General features: G+C 42.2%; 1 protein-coding gene across 1 annotated transcript in view; it reads left to right on the top strand.

Moving 5' to 3' along the window:
• LOC145343931 (N-acetyl-beta-glucosaminyl-glycoprotein 4-beta-N-acetylgalactosaminyltransferase 1-like) overlaps nucleotides 1-22,324 on the top strand; it is a 720,751-nt gene that overhangs the window by 187,372 nt on the left and 511,055 nt on the right. Inside the window, exon 2 of the mRNA XM_080190473.1 lies at nucleotides 22,018-22,133. Within this exon, the coding sequence (XP_080046599.1) occupies nucleotides 22,018-22,133 (116 nt within the window). The remainder of the gene's footprint in view (nucleotides 1-22,017; nucleotides 22,134-22,324) is intronic.

Raw genomic sequence — 22,324 nt, 5'->3', positions numbered from 1 at the left:
CAGGAGGGAGATTGGAAGACAGCATTCTGAGGTAATGTCAACAGTTACGAAGGCATGGTAAGCGGAATGTAAAAAGTACTGGTATAAACCCAACCTGAGACTGTTCCCCACAATAGTCTTGGAGTTGGAGAAGGCTTATTTATAATTGGAAGAGATGCCTTTATATTCTCAGTATTGTTTGCTTTAGTCAATGACATGTTGATTTGTGTATAAATATCTAAGCTTACAATACATTTTATATGACTTTGCTTTCTTCACTTATTTGACTCCATCACTGTTTAAAGAACATTTGGTGGCCAGGAGAGTCAGGTCCGCAGGATGAACCAAGAAGACTCCTGATGGAAGTTGTTTGATGGAAGCCTGTTGTTTCATAACTTTGAATTTATGCCAAACAGTGATGGGGTCAACGTACAGGAGACAGATTTACAAAAAACAGAACCAATTTTTCAATAAAATAACAACAGTAATAGTAAGCAAAGAACAATGCAGCAGAGGAACAGGCCCTTCGGCCCTCCAAGCCTGCACCGATCATGTATTCCGAACTAGACCATCCCTCTATTTTGTATCCATCTATTCCCAGTCATGTGCACATATCCTATTTGGCAAGGTGACAACACCTCGAGGTGTTGAGGTGACACTGAAATTCACTGACTGCTCCCTCTGTTGGATAAGGCACATTCCACACTGTTAGAAGACAATAGCACATTGAGAGATTGAGGAGTGGAACAAGCGGTTTATTAATGTTATCGCAGCCAGGCATGTGTTGACTTTTTGTCACAGTTGAGACTGCATTATTCATTAATTTCGATGCAAATTTAAAAGATTTCTTGCCATTTCTTCAACAGAGATAAGGCTGAGATTTGAAAAGCGCGTCACTACAGCAAAATACCACTGAGATAGAATGTAATGCTTTTATGTGCTGTTTTTATTTATTAGTTTTATGAATTATATAGCACTGGGAATAAAAAAACAAATAACTTGTGCTGTTCAGTGTATCTAATGAAAACAGTTTGGTCTTGCCTATTGTTTTCAATGGATACGTGTTACTTCGCAAGTTCAGGGCCTTCGTTTTGGAGGCGAAGGTTTCTCTGAGTTTCAAGGTCTCTTTGCCCAGGTTGTCAATTTCTATTCTGCCAGCTGGGCATCCTCCCAAAACTCATCACCAGCACATCTGCGATTTAGACCCAACTGAACCAGTAAGATCAAGAGATCATGCAAAATAGAAGTAGGCATAGGCCATTCATTGAACTTGCTCTGCCATTCAATAAGATCAGAGTTGATTTGATTGTGGCCTTAACTCCATCCTCCTGCTTGCCCCTTTGTCAATCAAAGGATTTAGAGTTTTTTTTAACTTGTTGGTTTTGGTCATTGCGTTCTGTAACTCTGCTGATCAAAATATTTTGATTAATGTTGACTCAATAGTACAATTTTTAAACACAGGGAATTGCAAGAACTTGTTTGTATAGCACTGAAAGAGACCTGCAAATTTGAATTGCATCTTCTATGAGTGTAACATGTGATAAATGATGGCTCCTTAGTCTTCTCAACCTGTTTGATCTTTGATATAGTTGATCACACTGTCCATCACCTTTCCTCCAGGGTCCAGCTGACTGGAACTGCCCACACTTGCTTTCTGCCTTTCCTGTTCCTTCATGGCTCAAGTTGCATAAAGAATCTCCCACAATGACTTCTGTCGTTGCCCTTGGCATCATTACCGTAGAGTTCCAAAAGGATCAATCCTTGGTACCTTTCTATTCCTTGTCCCCCTTGGTGACATCACACAAAGACATCGGCCTGATTTTTTGCAATAACAGAGAACATCTCTGTCATTACAATAATGCTAGAAGAGACTAATGTATGGAAGTCCTGCATTTTGTGAAGCTGGAATGGTCCCAGGTTAAGGATTTGTGCATGTGTGTTTCATGCAGGAAGCTGCCCACAGTCAGAAATGATTTTTGTCAGCCACGAATAGAACATATAACATGTGCAGATTTGACCTATTAGAACCAGATTTAGACTTTTGGGCAAAGTCTTCAAAGAGGAATATGGTCCTGGGACAACTCTGGGAGAAGTGAGCTGCTCTTTCAGAGAGTGAAGGTATCCTTTAGGATTGCTAAATGTGGACATGAATGTGAATAAGTATGTAAATTCATTGGAACTGCCAAGAGAGCTGTCAAGATAAACAGTCCAGAAGAACTATCAAAAGGTACTGTCAAGCTATCTTGATATTTAAAAAATCTGCCTTTTAAATCTTTGAAAAACAAATGGAGTATTACAGAATTGTTTGCAATTTCACTCTGTAGGTATGAGGGTTATCATTTTTGGATTTGTGCTGCTTGATTGATTTCACTACTTTCTATTATCATAATGGGGTGCCTTCCATTTCACATTTTAATTGACAGCTTCAAATGATTATTGACCAGTGGTGGTAAACCTGTGGCCTGGGGGCCATGTGCAGCCCATCAGGGTTGAGTGCAGCCCACAAGACATTCTATTGATCTTTGCTAATGCAGTGGATTGGCACATTCCACTGGTTTCCATTCAGATAGTTTTTTTCCTCCCAGTATAACTGAAGTGATACACCTGTAAGGCAAGGTTGCATAAAGTGTGGTGCCTGCCAACTGCACACAATGTCCACTGCGAAACCTGTGTTCTCCCTCTGTGTCCAATCAAGCATAAATATTTATTTTGTTTTTACTGTTTGAAGTTGATATAGATATTTTCTATAACTCATTATGAAATACTTGGTGCATTTTGTATACTTTAATCTTATTCAGAAGATCATGGTTAATGAACATAACTGATTTCAATCTTGGAGCCCAGTGAGATGAAAGAGGGCAACTCAGGTGGCCCACTTAGCAGCCTAGGTTGCCTATTATTATTATAGATTCTTTGAAACGGGGCTATGAATTCTATTTTTTAAAATACGGGGTAGGCATTTAAATGTTTGCTCTTACGAAGGATTGTATAATTGAAAGAATGTAAATGATGAGGTTATTGTGAATGTGCAAGGGCAAGCGGTGAGTAGAGGCATGGGTTGGCACTAAGTTGACATTAACTGTCACAGGGGTTATAAAGGGCCTTGGGAGCTATAGATTGGCATGGAGAGTATGAGGGATTATGAGGGTTGTGTACAGGGGTACTGGTTGGCATGGAGAATAGGAGGGTTTATGGAGATTGTGTGGGGGGGTGAGGGCTGGAAGGCTGTTTTAATACATCTTTGGCAAAGTACCAGTGTTACAATGCAGGCTTTCTGCCCAACTCATCACTGTGCTCAACATCCTCCTTGTTCCAGGGCACTTCCCGGGGCACATTCTCCTTGGTTGGGTTTGTGGAGTCGAGAAATTTCCCAACTTTGTTCTCCTGACCCAACAGTGAAAATTCAGGCCATAATGTGGGTTCCAGTTGTACAATGATGCCATCTACCACAACCTCTATACCATGTCTCTCAAGTTCTCCACAGCTTCTCTTTTGGCAGACAATTTAGAACCTAATTCCTGAGTTGAAGTCTATTACAATAACCAACTTGTTCCACCTCTATGATATGCCTGTCTCCACTCCTGCCTCAGCTTATCTGTTGCCTTTACCTCCAGATTAAACTGTTCTAATGTCTTCTTGGCTGGCTTCTCATCTTCCCCCCCCACCATAAACTTTATCTCATCAAACACTGTTGTCCCTATCCTAATTCATGCTGAAACCTGTTTGCCCATTGTTCTTGTGCTGCTAACATACATTGGCTCTCAGTTTACAAAGGTTCTTCTAAAATTCTTATCCTCATGTTCAGACCCCTTCATGACCTTGCCCTTCCCAACTTCCTAAGTTTTATCCATGCCTAATTAAACTAAAATAAACTCTGAGTTTAAAACATGGACCGGATTCTCTGACCTCATCTGCATCTGGGATTCTCCAGTCCCGTTGCTGTGAACGGAGATTTGACTGAGCACCAAATTCTTTGTTCTTGCAGGCAATGGCAGTGGGGCATGAACGCCTGGCGAGAATCACTGCTGGTCTCCACCAGCGGAGACCAGGTGCCATGGCCATACTGGAGGGATTGGAGGCCACTAAGATCCCTGGGTGGTTTGGGGCATGACCGGACAATGCCCATCAGGCAGTGCCAGCCTGGCATGCCCAGTGGCTATATAAGTATGCCTGGGGCATGGACAAGGGAGTGCGGTCTGAGTGTGTGTGGGCTATGATAGGGAGGGGTGAGTAATGTAGGTGGGACCTCTGCAAGGGGGTTGGTTGGCAGTGGGAAGGGCTGCATTGGGGGGTGGTCAGCAGGAGGACTATGGGGGGTGCTATGCAAGGGGAGGAGGCGATGGGGGAAGTGGTTTTGGAGGATGTCTCTGAGTCCATTGGGAGATTGGGGTGCCTTGTGCAATGATGCTTGAGTGCTCTGAAGCCAGATATCCTGGCATACGTAGGGGGTGGTCTTACCAGCTCGTCACAGCTCTTGCATAAGAACATAAGAAATAGGAGCAGGAGTAGGCCATCTAGCCCTTCGAGGCTGCCCTACCATTCAATAAGGTCATGGCTGGTCTGAAAGTTCCACTCTCCTGCTTTCTCCCCATAACCCTTAATTCCCCTGCCTATCAGAAACCTATCTAACCGTGACTTAATTATATTCAGCGAGGTAGCCTCCACCACTTCAATGGGCAGAGAATTCCAGAGATTCACCACCCTTTGAGTGAAGAAGTTCCCCCTCAACTCCGATCTAAACTGCTCCCCGCCTTATCTTGAGGCTGTGCCCCCTAGTCCTGCTATCTTTTCTAAGCGGGAAGAATCTCTCTACCTTTACCCTGCCTATCCCCTTCATTATCTTATATGTCTCTATAAGATTCCCCCCTCAGCCTTCTAAACTCCGATAAGTACAGACCCAGTCTATTCAGTCTCTCTTCATAGTCCAACCGCCTCATCTCTGGTATCAGCCTAGTGAACCTCCTCTGTACTCCCTCCAAGCCAATATATCCTTCCGCAAGTGCGGTGACCAAAACTGCACACAGTACTCCCGCTGCGGCCTCACCAGTGCCCTGTACAGTTGCAGCAAGACCTCCCTGCTTTTATATTCTATCCCCCTCGCTATAAAGGCCAACATTCCATTCACTTTCTTGATCACCTGCTGCACCTGCAGACTGGGTTTTTGAGATTCGTGCACAAGGACCTCCAGGTCCCTCTGCACCGTAGAATGCTGCAGCTTTTCGCCCTTTAAATAATAATTCCTCCTACTATTATTTCTACCAAATGTTACTGGTGATATTACTGGCCGCATTCTGCCTGTGCAGTTAGCCTGGCGTGATGCTTATTTAAATATTCATTTGCTAATTTTAATATTATTAGTGAGCTCAGGATGCAGTTGTCTGGGTTGACTTGCCTTAGCGACCTTCCCGGTGGAGGTCCTTACTGGCGATGATCACATATGGTGGCACTGTGAATTCTTTTGGGAAGATCGCCCCATAAAGTTTACAAAGCTTGAGCATTAGCACCTGATGCAGTGGTTTTCGCACTTAAATAAAAATACTTCTCACATTAATTATCTAAAGTGCTTGAGCACCTGATGAGGTGAAAAAGCCTCTGAAATATCACTGAATTGCTTACTGGTCCATTTTAACATCGAGACAAAATACTTGTGAAAAAAAAGCACAACATATTAATTGGCAAAAACGACTTAACATATTTGCTTTGGTGAGTCTGGACAACACTTAATAAATCCAAAATGCAATTTACATTGCCATTTTATTCATTTAAGAACTCATGCTATTACTAGAAAAGACATCAAAGTAATTTGTGCCAAGAAATTTTGTTCTTGTAATTGTTTTATTCATTTAACAATTATTTATTTAAATTTGAGTAGTGAAGTATGATAACCCAATTATTGAAATATGGAGCATTTTAACATTGCAACTGTGACTATTCTTCATAAGTATATCATTGATTGCGAAGTGTCTGGGGTGTCCTGAAGTCATGGAAATGTTATATAAACACAAGTTTTTCTTCCCACTACAGGGTAGACCATATGACATTTGTGTCCTGCGCATTATGTAGCGAGTAATGCCAGGCTATTCCTTCTTGTCAACTGCATCTTTTGAAGAAGATAAGGAACAAATCAACCCTCTATTCTATCATTAATAAATTGCATTGCCTTGGGGTCACCCTCAAGAGATAATAGAAAGAAAACAGAAAGAAGATACAGGAAACATCTTGGCACCCATCAGTCTTAAGAGATGGTGCAGGTCACTTCTGGATTGAACACTAATGTGGCTGCAGATGCCAGTACCTTTTGCAGCTGGCACAGATGAATAGACTTCACCCAAGGTCAACTGATGTTTTTCAAGTACTCCAGTTAGATTTTCCGTGCATTGACTTTAACCCAATCAACTTGAGGTCTTGTTTGCAAATCTATCACAGAACTGCGACTGTTGGTTTCATGCCAACAGCAAGCTCACCAAAGAGCATATCTTTGGGATGTGACTGTAAATCCATTCAGCCACACCCAGCCAACAGAGTTCCCTCTGAATCAAAATGGCAAGCATGCTGGGGATCTCTGCATGCTGGTGCATTTACATAGTCAACACTCAGGTAGTCCTGCCAGGAGTTGGCTAGTATTTATCTGAGGCAGTGGGGGTTGAAGTTGTTCAGCCACTTTTCTTGGCTTGCATAAGTTGTTCATGGCTTGAATTTCACACTTGTGTGTGAAGTTGGCAGGATTTGGTGTCAGAACACAGCCCTGCTTTAGCCCGTAACTGACCTTGAAAGCTTCCATGAGTGCTCCATTGTAACTGATGAAACAGTGCCTACTCTGGTGGAAAGAAGAAATGACACTCAGGAATCCTGACAGGCAGACTATTTTCTGCAGTGGCTTAAAGTGTCTCTGCTAACAAGGTTGAATGCCTTAATGATGGCCATGAAGGTAATGTAGAGTGGTCGGCACAGTTTGTGATCCTTCTCCTGTAACTCTTGAAGTGTGAAGGTCATATCCACTATCCACCTGCCAGCTATGAGACGCATGGTAGATACTTAAAGCTAGTGTCTGCTTTCTAGTCAGTGAAACCCAAGAAAAGACTTTAGCAAGGAGATGCCTTGGTAGTTGTGCAGCCAGTGCAATCCCTATGTTTTTGTAGTGGGTGAGTAATTTGGCATCATGTTTATCTTGAGGCACAAATCTTTCTTTCCAGCAGAGACAGAAAAGTTGAAGGAGATGCAGCAGCAGTGCCAATTTTCTGCATATGATGATTCCAGTGGAATAACATTATTTCTTGGGGCTTCACTGCTGTCAGAATGGTCAATGACCTTGTAGGCCTTGACTGGGGTGAGCTCACTATCCAGCTCGCCCATGACAGGAAAATTTGGAATGACACTGAGAGCTTCTTGAGTGACAAAGTTCTCCACTGTGTCAAGCTCAAGATAGTGCTGTGCCCACTTTTCCATCTGCTTGTCAGGTTCAGTGATGATCATCCCTGCCTTTGTTTCCAAGCAGGCTTATTTAGTTTGTTGCTTTCTTGCTTCCTTCATACACCCCTCTAGCATCCTCAGATTCAGCAGTATATTGTATGTTGTTGCAGATTTTCAACCAATATTAATTGGTGCAGTGTCTTGCAGTCTGTTGAGACTTGATTCTGGAGGCTCTGAGAGCGTCAAGATTTTGTGTGCTGGGACTTGCTTGTAATTCATCACTGAATCCCTTGGTTGCAGAATTAGCTTTACTTCAATTTAATAATGTTCAAGCCAGTCAGCATTCATAGAATCACAGAATCCCTTCAGTGCTGAAGGAAGCCATTCGGCCCATCAAGTCTGCACTGACCACAATGCCACCCAGGCCCTATTCCCATAACTCCACATATTTACTCTGCTAATTCCCTGACACTAGGGTCAGTTCAACATTGCCAATCAACCTAACCCACACATCTTTGGACTGTGGTAGCAAACCGGAGCACCCGAAGGAAACCCATACACACATAGGGAGAAAGTGCAAACTCCACACAGACACTGATCCGAGGCCGGAATCGTACCCGGGTTCCTGGCGCTGTGAGGCAGCAGTGCTAACCACTGTGCCGCCCCACGTCTGATCTCTTTTCTGTACGTGCAGGTGATCCCATTTTCACATCCCACTCTGGCCTTGGATGTTTTTGTTCAAAAGAGCCTGCTCAAAGCTATTGAGGACTGTCTGGGTCCTTTCTGAGTTACTGGTATGGCAAGTGTTGGTCTGAGGGCAATCTTACTTCTAGGTTTAGTTTGTTAGTTTGATCTTGCTGCAACCAGCAAGTGGTCAGTGTCACAGTCAGTCATGCGATAGCTACAAGAGATGAGGACAGTGTTGAGCTTGGCATGTCTGGTTATGATGAGATCTAGCTGATCCCAGTGGCTTGATCTCGGGTATGGTACAGCTTGGTTTGGAAGTAGCTACTTCTCACAAAGAGTCCATGGTAACAATGTAGCTCCAGCAACCTCTGTCTATTTTGTTCATCTTGCTGATTCGCTGGTGTCCTGTGCACATTGGTCAAGCTGTGTTGCCAGCACTCATCTTGCATTGAAGTCCCCTGGATGGTACAGTCCCTCAGTGATGGGAAATCTGAGAAAGAGCCTTACTGAATTGATCCTTGACATCAGGACTGGAGGTGAGCATTGGGATACAGGGTATAGTTCTCTATGCATTTAACTGGACCTGCATGTGCAAAGTGCAAGAAGTCTCTCTGTGCCTTGTGTGGGGAGTTTAATCATTGCAAACAGAAGGTTTTTTATAGTGAAACCACGTTCATTGCCTCTTGAATTTTGCCCTGCTCTAAAAACCCACAGTCTTTCTCTTTAAGAGATCCACTTTGAGTCAGCCTAGTTTCTTGCAGCACAGTAATGCCTTCATTGAGTCTTGTAAGTTCTTCGTTAATCACAGCTTTCTTGCATGTGTCATCAACCTGCAGTAATTGGTCATTGGTAAGACCAGGACACATGGACCCTATATTCTAGCTTGCAATGCAAAAGACTGTTTTTTTTTGCTGAGTCTATATTATCTGCTTTGGAAAAGCTGCCAGTATAATTAAGGACCCCACATACCCTGGACATACTTTCTTCCAGCTTCTTCCTGTCAGGAAAATTTACAGAAGTCTGAGATCACATATGAACCGATTCAAGAGCAGCTTCTTCCTTGCTGCCATCAGACTTTTGAATGGACCTACCTTGTATTAAGTTGATCTTTCTCTACACCCTAGCTGTGACTGTAACACTACATTCTGCACTCTTTCCTTTCCTTCTCTATGTATGATATACTTTGTCTGTAGAGTACTTTTCACTATATATTTGACAATAATAAATCAAATCGAGTACTGCTATTGAACCCAGATAATAGGGAGAGCAAATTCAGTCTTTCCTGCTGCTGCTCATAATTTGCTAATGTCCAGTGAGAACACCTACCTGCGATCGTTAAAGGAGATAGGACTGGATCCCAGTGTGATGTCACACAAGGGGAAGCTTCCTGCTGGTACAAGCCTTTGAGATTCACACATGAGTAAGAGCCATTTGAACAAAGTAATAGATGCTCATGGTTGCTGGTGGGACTCTAAGCCGCAAGGAGCCCTAATCTTTGGGTGAAGAAATTTCTCCTCACCTTAGTTCTAAAATGTTTACTCTTATCCTCAAACTATGACCCTTAGTTCTGGACTCCCTCATCATTAGGAACATTCTTTCTGAATCTATCCTGTCTAACCCTGTTAGAATTTTATAAGTTTCTATGAGATCCCCTTTCACTCTTCTGACTCCAATTAATACAATCCTAACTGGCTTAGTCTCTCCTCATGTGACAGACATCCCATCCCACGAATCAGCCTGGTAAACCTTCGCTGTACTCCCTCTATAGCAAGGACATCTTTCTTCAGATGAGGAGACCAAAGCTGTACACGATCCGCCAAGTGTGACCTCACCAATGCCCTATACATCTCTATTCCTATATTCAAATCCCCTCACTATGAAGGCCAATGTACCATTTTCCTCCTGTACTGCCCGCTGTACCTGCATGCTTACTTTCAATGATTGATGCACAAGGACAAGGTTGTTGTATGATTTCAAGAAGAAACTAGATATATCTCTTGGGGCTAAAGGGATTAAGAGCTGAGGGACCATCTGATAGAAGTTTATAAAATTATGAGGGGCACAGATAAGGTGAACAGTGAAAGCATTTTCTCACGGCAGAAATGACAATTATAAGGGGGCACAAGTTCAAGGTAAGGGGGGAAAATTTAGTAGAGATGTGCAGGGGAGGTTTTTTACACAGAGGGTGGTGGGGGCCTGGAATGCACTGCCAAATGAGGTGATTGAGGTAGATACATTCGTGACATTTAGGACTTATTTGGATAGACACATGAACGGATGGGGAATAGAGGGATACAGGCAGATACAGGTGGTTGGTCTAGATAGGACAACGTGATCAGTGCAGGCTTGGTGGGCCGAAGGGCTTATTCCTGTGCTATACTGTCCTTTATATGGGAGGAAAGGGGAATCAGGATATTGAATTTGATGATCAGCCATATTCATAATGAATGGCAGAAAGGCTCATAAGGCAGAATGGCCTACTGCTTCTAGTTTCTATGTTTCTATGTAAGGAGTCAATACAGATAGAACAGGAGCAAAAAGGATAAAATAAGTAAATACATGTTTAGGAGGTGTCTGCTCCAGTTTATCCAGAGGAAATTCTTTGTCCTCAAACTGGGTTCAGAATCTAAAGTGTATGAATAACAATACTTCTCTGCATCAAAAGCTAGTTTCCTGTCTCCTTGGGTCTCACTGATCATTGCCATTTCTCTGCTGAAAGGGCAGTGACTTGGCCTGCTCCAAGTCTATGTCCAAGGAAGTCTTGCATCGTTTACTAGAAGATATGTGAAGGTAAGTTGGCTTCAGGTTTTCCCTGCTCCCTTTCTGCAAGCATCAGATATTGAATTGTCTCACGCTGTTCTTTATGGGATAGAATACAGTGAACCCAGTGCTGGACATGCAAGCACCACTGATCTGAAAAGTAAGGGCACTTGTGAATAAAAGCACCTGGAGTCGTTCCCAACTCCTGGCCAGATGGATACAGAGTTTATTGTAGGAAGCACAGATGTCAACCCCTGGGACCCAAGCCCACCATTTCAAAAGAGTAGGTTACTATGGGGACACCACAGAAAGAAAGTGGAATCAATTGAGATAAATTACTTGCACTACTTTTAATTGCCATTATGCCAGGTTTCCACATGATTAAAATCGGGTTCTGTCCGGTTAACACTCATTTCTCACAGCTGTTCCCACCATGTTGGCTAGCACAGCAAGAGCAACTCCAAGCAATTTCCTGGCACGGGGCAGGGACCCTTACCAACAATGCCAGCCATTAGGTTGGAGTCCAGAACCACTCCCAAATTTAAGATCTGACAATGAAGAAGTCTGTTGAGTAAGTGAAGGTGGACGGACTCTTTTTTTTTCAGTGAACTCTCAGTGGAATAACATTGAAGAATTCAGTTCCTGCTATGAAATCTACCTTCAGTGAAAAGTGAAATAGGTTTGCTTTACTTTCCAATCATGTTAAATCACCCGAGACCCTGAGAACCTTTCTGAGCTGCCCTGGTTTATTTAGTTGAATGAAAAGTATACTGTTCATCGTGTTCACTGATAAACCAGAGTGACAAGTCAGTGGTTTTGTTGCAATATATTAGAAAATGGGGTTCTCTCTTTCTCTCTGTTCTAATATATTTCAATCCTACAATTAAATGATGTCTAAAAAGGTTTGGCGCAGACAGGTCACTACAATCGTTGGGAGTATGTGGGAATATGAAAGAAGAAAGGAGAGAAGTGGACCTGGCTCTAGTCCAGGGGTTGCTGTTTTATGTTTGCTTAGCCTGCAGGAAAAATAAAAGACCATTCAAAGGCTTTGAAACCCCTTGGGGAGCAGATGCTAGTTGGTGTGTGTGAAAACTTCAGAAAGATCTTGCTTTACAAAATCAAACACAGGGTCTCCCCTGAACTGTTTCTCAGCTAATTAAAAAAAAACACATGGAATAAATTGAATGACTTCAAAATGGCAATGCCCATGAACAACATTTAGATCTTGAATATTATGCAACCCACTTGCAGTACAAAGATTAAGACTTCCTGTGAAATGGCGAAAAGTGTGTCATTTTTTGGTTTTGTATTTGTATAGAGGAGCTGTCCCTGACTAAAATCTGATGTGCCAGGCTGGCTTGACTTAGAACAGTGTAATTCTGTCAAGAGGCAGAAATAAGTTCTTATCTTGGCTATTTCTCATCTGCGAGTGATGGGTCTGACCACGTTGTTGCATACACTCCAGCCCAGTAAACCATGCCATTTCAACTATCCCCAGTAGAGAAGGTTTCATGGAAAAATATCAGAACAAAAGCCCATCAATCAGTGGTCTGCATATAATGTTATTAGAGCCCAATGTTTAAAGTTTATTTATTCATGTCACAAGTAGGTTTACATTAACACTGCAATTAAGTTACTGTGAAAATCCCCTAGCTGCCACACTCTGGTGCCTGTTCAGGTATACTGAGGGAGAATTTAGCACTGACAATGACCTAAGCCAGAATCAAACCTGTTTCCCTGGTGCTGTGAAGCAGCAGTGCTAACCACTGTGCCACCGTGCTGTCCTGTGGGGAAGGAATATGGTAGTGTCTGTCAAATGATCCATGAGCAGACCATCAAAATTATTTTGCAGAATGGCTCATTGGTAGGGCTTTCAAACAAGCACCAAAGTATAACTTGGCTAGTCATGAGAAAGGCTCACCCTATTGGATCTTTCCTGCTTGGCTGGCGTCTCACCCCTCCAAATGCTGCTCTTAAGTATGCTGTAGTGGGGAAGAGGCTGGCATCTACCTTTTTCTGGAGTGTACCTTTGCAAAGAATGTCTAGAGAGAGATGAAGTGGTTTTCATCGAGGTTCAGCCTGAGAAGTCTTAGGATACAGGACACAGGACTCAGTGCTTTTCATGTTGGAGGACCATGAACTCTTTGGTTGGCCTAAAACTTGTTGATCTTCCAGTGAAAAGAGTTGTTCATGACTGAGTGTTACATTTCAAGGTCCAGGACTAAGTATAGTTGGATGTAACCATTGCAAGGGCTCAATGGGGAAAGGCCACTGTCTAAGGTCCTCCTGCCATAACATACACAGCTTTGTAAGACCCCTCAGATGATATCTTCGTCAAGGAATATATATTGTAAATATTACATGTAATTGTAATCATATTCAACCTTCTCAAAGTGCTACATCTAGGCAGAATTTTGTGCCCTCCACTGTGGCGAGTTTGGTAGTGGGGACGTTGCCATTTTCCTCCCTCTACCCCGATTGAGTCTATGGTGGGAAGTTCTGTGAACGTTCTTCCCATTCCATTATTAATTGAGGCCCTTAAGTGTGCTTCACTTAATTGTTTACTAAAGGGCCTCATCCCGCCATTGCTGATATTAACTGCCAGTGGTGATTGCATCATAAGATTTAGGTTGCCTATGGAAAAGGACAAGGCACAATCCAGAACAAGAATAATTATTTATTTGGGAGGGGGTGTGGGTGGCGGTGGTGGGGTGCAGGGGGTTAGAATGGTGGTTGGGTGGACAACTTCAGTAGGGCAAGAACTGATCAGGCCCAGGTAAATTGGAATCAAAGATTGGCTGGAAAAACTGCTACTGAACACTGGGCTGCCTTTAAAGAGGAGATAGTTTGAGGACAGTCACAGTCAAAGTACAGTTCTATGAGAGGAAAAGGTAGGGCAAACAAATCCTTGGCTGTATGGATCATGAAAAAGATAGAAATTAGTATGAAGCAGAAAAAGGGTGCATATGATATATGTCAGGCAGATAATATAATTAAGCTGAATTTAGAAGGTTCAGTAAGGAATTGGAAAAAATAACAAACAAGAGAGGCAAAGAGAGAGTCTGTGGAGAGACTGGCAACTAACAAAGGCCATATAAAAGTTTTTCGTTAGTATATTAATTATAAAAGGGTGGTAAAAGGAGGAATGACATTGATTAGAGACTTAAAAGGGAATTGATAGATGGCGATGGGAAATCTGGCTCAAGTATTAAGTGAATACGTTGTATCTGTCTTCACCAAGAAAGAAAATCATGAAGAAGGGGGAACAAATTGAAACACTTAATGAGTTAAAATTTGATAAAGAAGAGGTAATAGAAAGGTTGGCTGTATTTAAAGTTGATAAGTCATCAGGATTGGGTGAGAGTCATCCAAGGATACTGAGGGAAGTAAGAGTGGAAATCGAGGACTGGCCATAATTTTTCAGTTCTCCTCACATGCAGCAGTGGTGCCAGTGGACTGTAGAATTGTAAATGCAAGTGCCCCTGGCGTGGGGCTTGTTCAAGAAGGGTGCAATAAGCTCCGCGAATACAGGCTGGTTACTTTAATCTCAGTGATGGAGAACCTTTTAGAAATGAGAACAACATGAACAGACACTTTGCTCAAAGTGCAGCTACATTAAGGAAAGCTAAGAAACATTTGTTTAAGGCAAATCGTATTAAACTAACTTGCAATTTGTATCAGAAGATTACTCTGTCTGGTGGATAGCTATAATGTGAGAAACAAAACAATAAATGTTATGAAAACAGTCTGGGGCCTTTGTTTTCTTTTCCCATGTTGCTGAGGCTTGTCCTATCCAATCAAAATAGAGGAAGTTTAGGGTCTTCCAACCAGCCCCAGCAATAAAAGAGATGATTGGGTAATTTCTCTGTCAGTTACTGCTTTATACATGAGTTGTTTGTTGCAGTTGGTAGAGACTGATTTAAATAAATTGTGAATAGACTTTATAAGAATATTAGTGATGGGTTCAGGAGTAGACCAGGAAGATTCCCTGAAACCTGCGTGTCTAAAAATCTATTAGTCACATTCTTGAATATACTCAACAGTTGAGCATCCACAGACTTCTGGGTTAGAGATTTCCAAAGATTCACAACTCTCTGAAGAAATTACTGTTCATTTCAGTCCTGAATCGGCATCATCTTATCCTGAGACTGACCCCTGACTCTACATTCTGCAACTAGGGAAATAACCTCTTAGCATTACCCCATTAAGTCTTCTAAGAATTTTATATGGTTAAATGAGATCACCTAAAATATCTCTGTAAACCCCAGAGAATATAGGTTCATTCAACTCAATCTCTTTTCATAAGACAACTCACTCATCCCAAGAATCAATCCAGTAAAGCTTGGTTTAATGTCTCCAAGGCCATGTATGTATTTCCTTAGCTAAAGAGACTAAAACTATACACAGTATTCCAGGTGTGGTCTCACTAAAGTCTTATATATTTGCAGCTGGACATCCTTAATCTTGTACTCTAACTGCCTTGCAATAAAAGCTACAATATCTAGAGAATTCATTGAGTGAACTGAGGATAAATGCTTTGTGAACCAAATATTAAGTCGGTGCAAGTGGGATCTCTCAAGTAAGTGTTTCTCAAGGTGTAATTTAGATTAATAGTTACATTCTAACTCAGGACTTTAATAGCGTAAGAGAAACTTGCAGGCTAATTAAGCGAATGAAGTACTTTTAGTTAGCCATGCTCATTCTTAGCACTCTAACATCAGTCATTGAAGTTCAATATGAAGATAACTCTTGGGTGCATACTAACTCAGAAATTGAGCTCCAGGGTCATTGTCAACTCCCATTGTGAAGCACAGGAGAAAATGAGCCTTTCATGAAGTACCTGAATAATGCAAGGTCCTCTTCCAACCATGTTCCACAGCACAACACCTTCCTCATCAATTGAGATCAATGGTGAGATCCTGGAAATGTCACTATTTTCTGTATCTTAAGAATCTGCTCTTGACTAAGGCAGACATTGATGATGAATTTCATCATCAATGAAATTCATCATCACCCCCAATGTGCCGGCTCAGCTGTTGGCCATGTGAGAAAAACAACGTTTGAAAATCAAGCTCTCAAACCTGAATCCAATGTCATGATTTACTAGGTAGATCTGTGCTCTGTGCTCCAATGTGCTTTTGGACACTTGGACAACATACAGTCAAAATACTGGAATGATGCCTTTGCAAGATTCTACAAGTCTAGTGGCCCAAAAGGCTGTATAACAGCAGTGTCCTCTCCCAAACGGATGTGCCCACCATCAAGCTGCTAATCTGCCAAAACCAGCTCCACTAGGTGGGACAGATTGTACGTGTGCCTGACACCAGACTCCAGAGAAACTGTTCTACTCAGGTCTCATTTGCAGCAGGAGGTTCCCAGGAGGACGTGCTTTAGGGTTGTCCTTAAAGTATCCCTGAAAACATCCTCACTGACTCTGGATTGTTATCAATCAAAACGGGGAAGATTTATTTGAGAAGGCATCAAACACGGTGAAAGGCTTCACCAGGAGTGTGCAGAGGTGAAGTTTAGATGTCGGACAGAGTGTCCAAAGCTGTAAGCAAATCATCTATCTGACCCATCAAACAACACATGTCCCTCAACTGGCAGAGTCTGCAGATTATGCTTTGGACTTTTCAGTTATCTCAGAAACCATCGAATCAAGGCAAAAGCCATTCAGCAGCTTTTTTCCAATATTGTGGCAAAGACTACACTTCAATAGCACTTTATTAGCTGTCAAACATGTTGGGATGTCTGATGGTGGTGAAAAGTGCATTTTTTTCTTTTAATACTTTATACTTGCCATGCTTACCATTGATCAGGTGTTGTGGGCTGACAAGGGTGTGTGGAAGCTTTTCATTACCATTACTGCCTTTTGTAGATAAGTTGTGTGACTGCACTATCTTTTGCAACTGATGGTTTTACCAAGGATTAATTTTAATAATAGAGGAAATCGTTCCAAACGAACCATGTAGAAATACTGTGCCATTGTGCTGGGAATTGACAAAAGAAACAATAAAGACATAAGGAAAAGCCTTTTCATGCCGAGGGTGGTAAGGAATTGAAGTGCTCCTGCTTGAGAGTGTGCTGGAGGCAGGTTCAGTCAAGGCATTCAAAAAAGAATTGGATTATTATATGAAAAGGAAGAATGTGCTGGGCTACAGGGAGAAGGCAGGGGAATGGCACTAGGTGAATTGCTCTTTCGGTGAGCCAGCACAGACAGGATGGACTGGATTGCCTCTTTCTGTGCTGGAACCATTCCATGATTCTATAGTTTGATACACAGGTTATTTCACCCAAGCTGTGACCTCAAAATTAGATGGCAGGAATACAAAGCAGTCAGGCTTTAAGCAAGAAGGAAGATTATCTTTCCATGATGGAGTAGTCAATAATTGGAAGCCATCAAAAATAAATTATATTTTGCTGATTTAGCACCGTTAAAGCAGATTGGTTAACTAGATAATAATTTGAAACATTGTACGGATAAGTACAGACATGAAGATAAAATATCCCATGTGACATTATGGTTTTAATCATGTTGGGACCAATGAATTGTTACCTATGCAATTCAACTAGCTAAATTGGTTGCAGAGAATGTCAGTCAGTTACTTTAAAGGATGAGGAGCAAAATTCAGAGACTTCTGTTCTAGGAGGTTTTCTCAGATCATCTAATCTGATGGAGACCAAATTGGGAGGAAGACCATTAGTTATATATAGTATGTGGAAGAACTAGGCTCATTAGCTCAAATAGGCCTTTAATTACATCCTTTTGACAGGTTCCTAAAATAACTTAAAAGAATTATGTCTCTTAGGATCTCAAATCTTTGAGACTCCTGGCTTCCATCAGTCTTTCTTCCTCTAATCTAGAAGTTTATAAAATCCAAATCAACTAATCACTTTTTCCGATTTTTTTTTCTTTTTTGCTGTTGTTTTTAAGCTTAGTTGTGGCCAACGCCATTGACTGTGAGTCTTCAGCAAGGGTTCTTAATAGAAAATGTTGAGATAATAAACAACATTGTGAATATACTGTTTAAGGCAAAGGATTAATCTTGCATAATTGGATTTTCAAGTTGACATCATTTCTTTAATTTTGAAAAATGTATTAATTCCTTTTTTGAACCTCACGTTATTCTCCAACATATTTTAATAATGCAGTTATGCAGAATAATAATTATTTCACATCTGATTGAAAGGATTTGGGTTTATTAAGAAATATCAAAAACAGAACTGCACTATGTTGGTATTCTCAACAGTTCTACACATTAGTGAGGTCAGAAATGGGTTGCACTTCCAATCTGATTTGGTTTATTATTGTCACATGTATTGGGATACAGTGAAAAGTATCGTTTCTTGTGCGCTATATAGACAAAACATACCATTCATACAACACATGGGGAGAAAGAAAGGAGGGGGTGCAGAATATAGTGTTGCAGTTACCAATACGATGTAAAGAAAGATCAGCTTAATATATGGTGGGTCCGTTCAAAGGTCTGATGGCAGCAAGGAACAAACTGTTCTTCACAATAGATTCCCTACTGTGCAGAAGGAGACCATTTGGCCCATCAAGTCTGCACCAACAGTGATCCCACCCAAGCCCTATTTTTGCAACCCCATTTATTTACCCTGCTAATCCCCCGACATTAATGGATAGTTTATCGTGGCCAATCAATCTAACTCACAAACTTTGGACTGTGGGAGGAAACTGGAGCACCTGGAGAAAACCCATGTAGACACAGGGAGAATGTGCAAACTCCACATAGATAGTGGCCCGAGGCCGGAATTGAACTTGGGTCCCTGCAGCTGTGAGGCAGCAGTGCTAACCACTGTGCAATTCTTGAGTCAGTTGGTATGAATTCTCAGACTTCTGTATCTTTTTTCTGACGGAAGAGGGTGGAAGAGAGTATGCCCGGTTTGTTTGGCATCTTTGATTATGCTGGCTGCTTTTGAGTTAATGGGAAATGTAGGCAATGTCAATGAATGGGTGGTGAGTTTCTGTGGTAGACTGGGCTACATATACAACCCTTTTTTGTTCTTGCAGTCTTTGTCAGAGCAAGAGCCAAAGCAAGCTGTGAAACATCTGGAAAGGATGCTTTCCATGGTGCATCTGTAAAAATTGATGAGAGACACAGTTGAAATGCTGAATTTCCTTAGCCTACTGAGAAAGTTGAGGCATTGGTGAGCTTCCTTAACTATAGTGTCAGCATGGTTGTTGGTGATCTGGACACTTAGAAACTTGAAGCTCTTGACCATTTGCACTTTATCACTGTTGATGTATGACCTCAGCTGTATGCCATATGCCCTGTTTGTGAACACAACTCCTCAGCCACCTGAAAAAGGAGTGACACTCCAAAAGCTTTTGCTACCAAATAAACCTGTTGGACTTTAACCTGGTGCTGTGAGACTTCTTACTGTGCTCAGCTGTACCACCAGGAAAGGCACCAAAGCAAATACTGGCCTATTCTTTGTGTGATTATTGGCAGGCAGGTCAGTTGAGGTTTCTCTTGTACATGTAGATTAAACAACATTATCAAGAGGCCCAGGAACAACTGTTCCACGTCCTTGGTCAGGTAACGATAGGCACATGAAGGAGTAAAATCAAAAGTCTAAGCCTTGACGTGGAAGAACATTTGGCTGGAGTACATGGGGGACCAACTAAGTTGATAAATGGAATTGAGCACCTGAGTTGTGAGAAATGATTAAAAAATAGGGATGTTAATAGCTGATGAAAGCCTGCTTAGAAGAGATTGTCATAGTGGATTTCAAGAATCAAAAAGAAAAATATCAATTTAATTCCAATGTTTAATATTAAACCAAACTCAAGAATCAAAGGATATGAACGAGATAAGGTGAAGACAGTTAAGATATAACTTCTTGATGCCAGCATTCAAAATGTACAGGGAACAGTGGATGAATTTGCCTTTAAAATCACCAAAAAGTCTGTGAAACTTCAATGACAAGGTGACAAAAAGAGAAAAGACATCCTATAAATAGGAGAGATAGGATCTATGAGGAGTTGCTACTTCGATCACGTATCCTGTCTCATGTTTCCTATTCCTACGGAATCACATATTCCCTCTCTGCTGCCCTTGCTGTTGATCCAGAGCAGGTAGTCTGGCTGGTCCCATTGCCCTCATCACAAGTCATTTCAACAGGGAGGGAGGTAAGAAATGGTTTCTGCTGTTATGCTCAGACAACCTAGATAAATTAGGGTAGAGTTTTTGATGTTGGGGTAGGTGGACTGAATCTGTTCCTTGTGTTCTGTGCGAGACAGAAATGCTCCGAGATTGGCAAGGGATTTAATGGCCATGGATGTTTTTTGTGGTTTTAACTTGCCCAGGGCTGCAGAGTATTCTCTCTTTCAGACCAGCTCCTCAGCTTTGTTCCAGACATGTCTCAAGGGCAGAATGTGCACACAACTAACGGTCACAATTAACCCGGGTCTGTCGACAGCCTGACGCTGAACTTGAATAAGTCGGTTGGACTAAAACCTGGTGTTGTCAGACTTTTTACTGTGTTTACCCCAGTCCAACGCCGGCACATCCACATCATGACTGCTCTAGCATAACAGGTCGGGAAACATCAGCGGTTTAGCAGGCTCCTGAGATTTTTGGTGTAATCAGCTCTCCGTAGAGCTGATTTAAATATTTAAATTTAAATTTCCATTTAATTAGCTGGACTGAAGTTTCTGGGCCTGCTGGCTCTCACCTCCCCCCCGCCCCACCCACCCCTCCAGGGGTGCTTCCCTTCAGTGGGATTTATAACTTCTCTCCATTAATGGGGAACAGGCAGTCTGACACCACTGGTGGGAATAGAGGTCAGTTAGGCCCCCTCCCAGGAGGTAAGGAGTAAAGGGGAGGTGTGCACCTAAGAGGCATCTGGCAGTGCCAAGGGGGTGGGGGCTGGGGGAGGATGGGGCCTATTAAGGGGGAAGGGGGCCTATTGGGGGGTGCTGATCAGTAGGGGGTCCTGCTGCCACTCAGCCAGAACATTGGTAGGAGAGGGAGGGGAGGGGTGATTGGGGCTGGCCATCCAGGTGGAATGGGGGTAGTTGGGGCTGCTGGGGGAGTTGGTGCTGGTTGGGGGGAGAGCAGAGACATCGGGGCTGGGGGCTTGGAGGGGCAGCGATGGGAGGCCATGGGGCTGGCCAGAGATTGGAGGCCAGTGATCTGCGTTGACAGATTCGCGCATATGCAGTGGCCCACTCAGTGCTCTGCTCCCTGCCTCTTGGGTGAGACTAGGCTCCACCCACAGATTTTCAGAGTGAATCTCGCTAGGGCACTCTGCAATGCTCAGTGTCGGAGATTCATTTTGGAAATTGCGCTGAAAAATCAGTGGGAATTACTCCAGTTTTGATGCGAATTCCGCACTTAGAATTTTTTTGGGAAAATTCCGCCCCCCAACAGCATTTGATATTTGTGCTACCCTATCTGTCTGAAGAAGGAAACCCTAAAAAAGGAAAAGAAATATAGAAGGTAATCTTGCTATGTGACTGCATTAGCTAACAAATCAGCGTGAATGAAAAGGGACCCCCTGAAAATCATAAGGTAGCCCCTTAAAATCAAAAAGTAGCCTTCAAGAAAATCCGTGAAAAGCCCTGTAAAGAAAAAAAGTTGACCCCGGTTTCACACAAAGGGTCAGCAGCAGAGAATGTTATGAATTTCAGGAAACTGATGGCTATATAGTTTGCAGACTATGCTATTCAAGACTTGCAAAAGCAGCTAAATAGTATGAAATTTTGTGACATATGGGACTGATGAATTGTAATGGTCTTTCTGGTCTTGTTCCATCATAGATTCCCAAAGACACTGGTGCATCAAGAGGTGGAGAAAGTTAAGTGTACCTAGGGTTGCATCATTTGTAATGGTGCAAATGTTTAATGATTCCTTAGCAAGGTGGGCAAAACATTTTCCTGAAATCATACTTGCTTCCCCTAGTGATTGGAGCAAATGATACATCAGATTGCACGACTTGATGGTTAGAGTAAGCATTGATGGGCTGAATGCTGTCTTGATATATTAATTTGCAAGATGAGCTTTGGAATAAAAGCTCTTGATTTTTTTTTAACTGAGTCAATAGAAGAATTAATCATACTGAAGTCCAAAAATCAATGGAGCCCTTATTTTACACCTAAATCAGTCTACTCTTCTCAGCTGCTAATTATCTCCATTGTTGATTTCCTTGCAGATGCAGAGAAGCTGAGTGAAGCTACTGATACTGGCAGGAGAGCTGGCTCGATCCATGCTGCGTCCAACAAAAAGAAGATTGACGACTCCAGTGACAGTCAGGAGGATGAACAGATGGTAAATGACTTTTGAACAGTTTCTTTAGAGGAAAAACATCAAGCCTGTGCCACATTTCTTTATCTCTGTGTCTAAAGTTGCAGTGGCCCAGAGTCATTACAAAATAGTTTCCCCATCCATTGTAAAGCAAATTGCCTTTCCAAGCCCCCAGATGCATATGTAGGAAGTGGAGAAAGACAGCCGGTTTCTAA

Source organism: Carcharhinus amblyrhynchos, chromosome 6 (assembly GCF_965287045.1).
Source record: "Carcharhinus amblyrhynchos chromosome 6, sCarAmb.v2.hapA, whole genome shotgun sequence".
In the NCBI taxonomy this organism is placed as follows: domain Eukaryota; kingdom Metazoa; phylum Chordata; class Chondrichthyes; order Carcharhiniformes; family Carcharhinidae; genus Carcharhinus; species Carcharhinus amblyrhynchos.
This window is presented reverse-complemented; position numbering and strand designations above follow the sequence as displayed.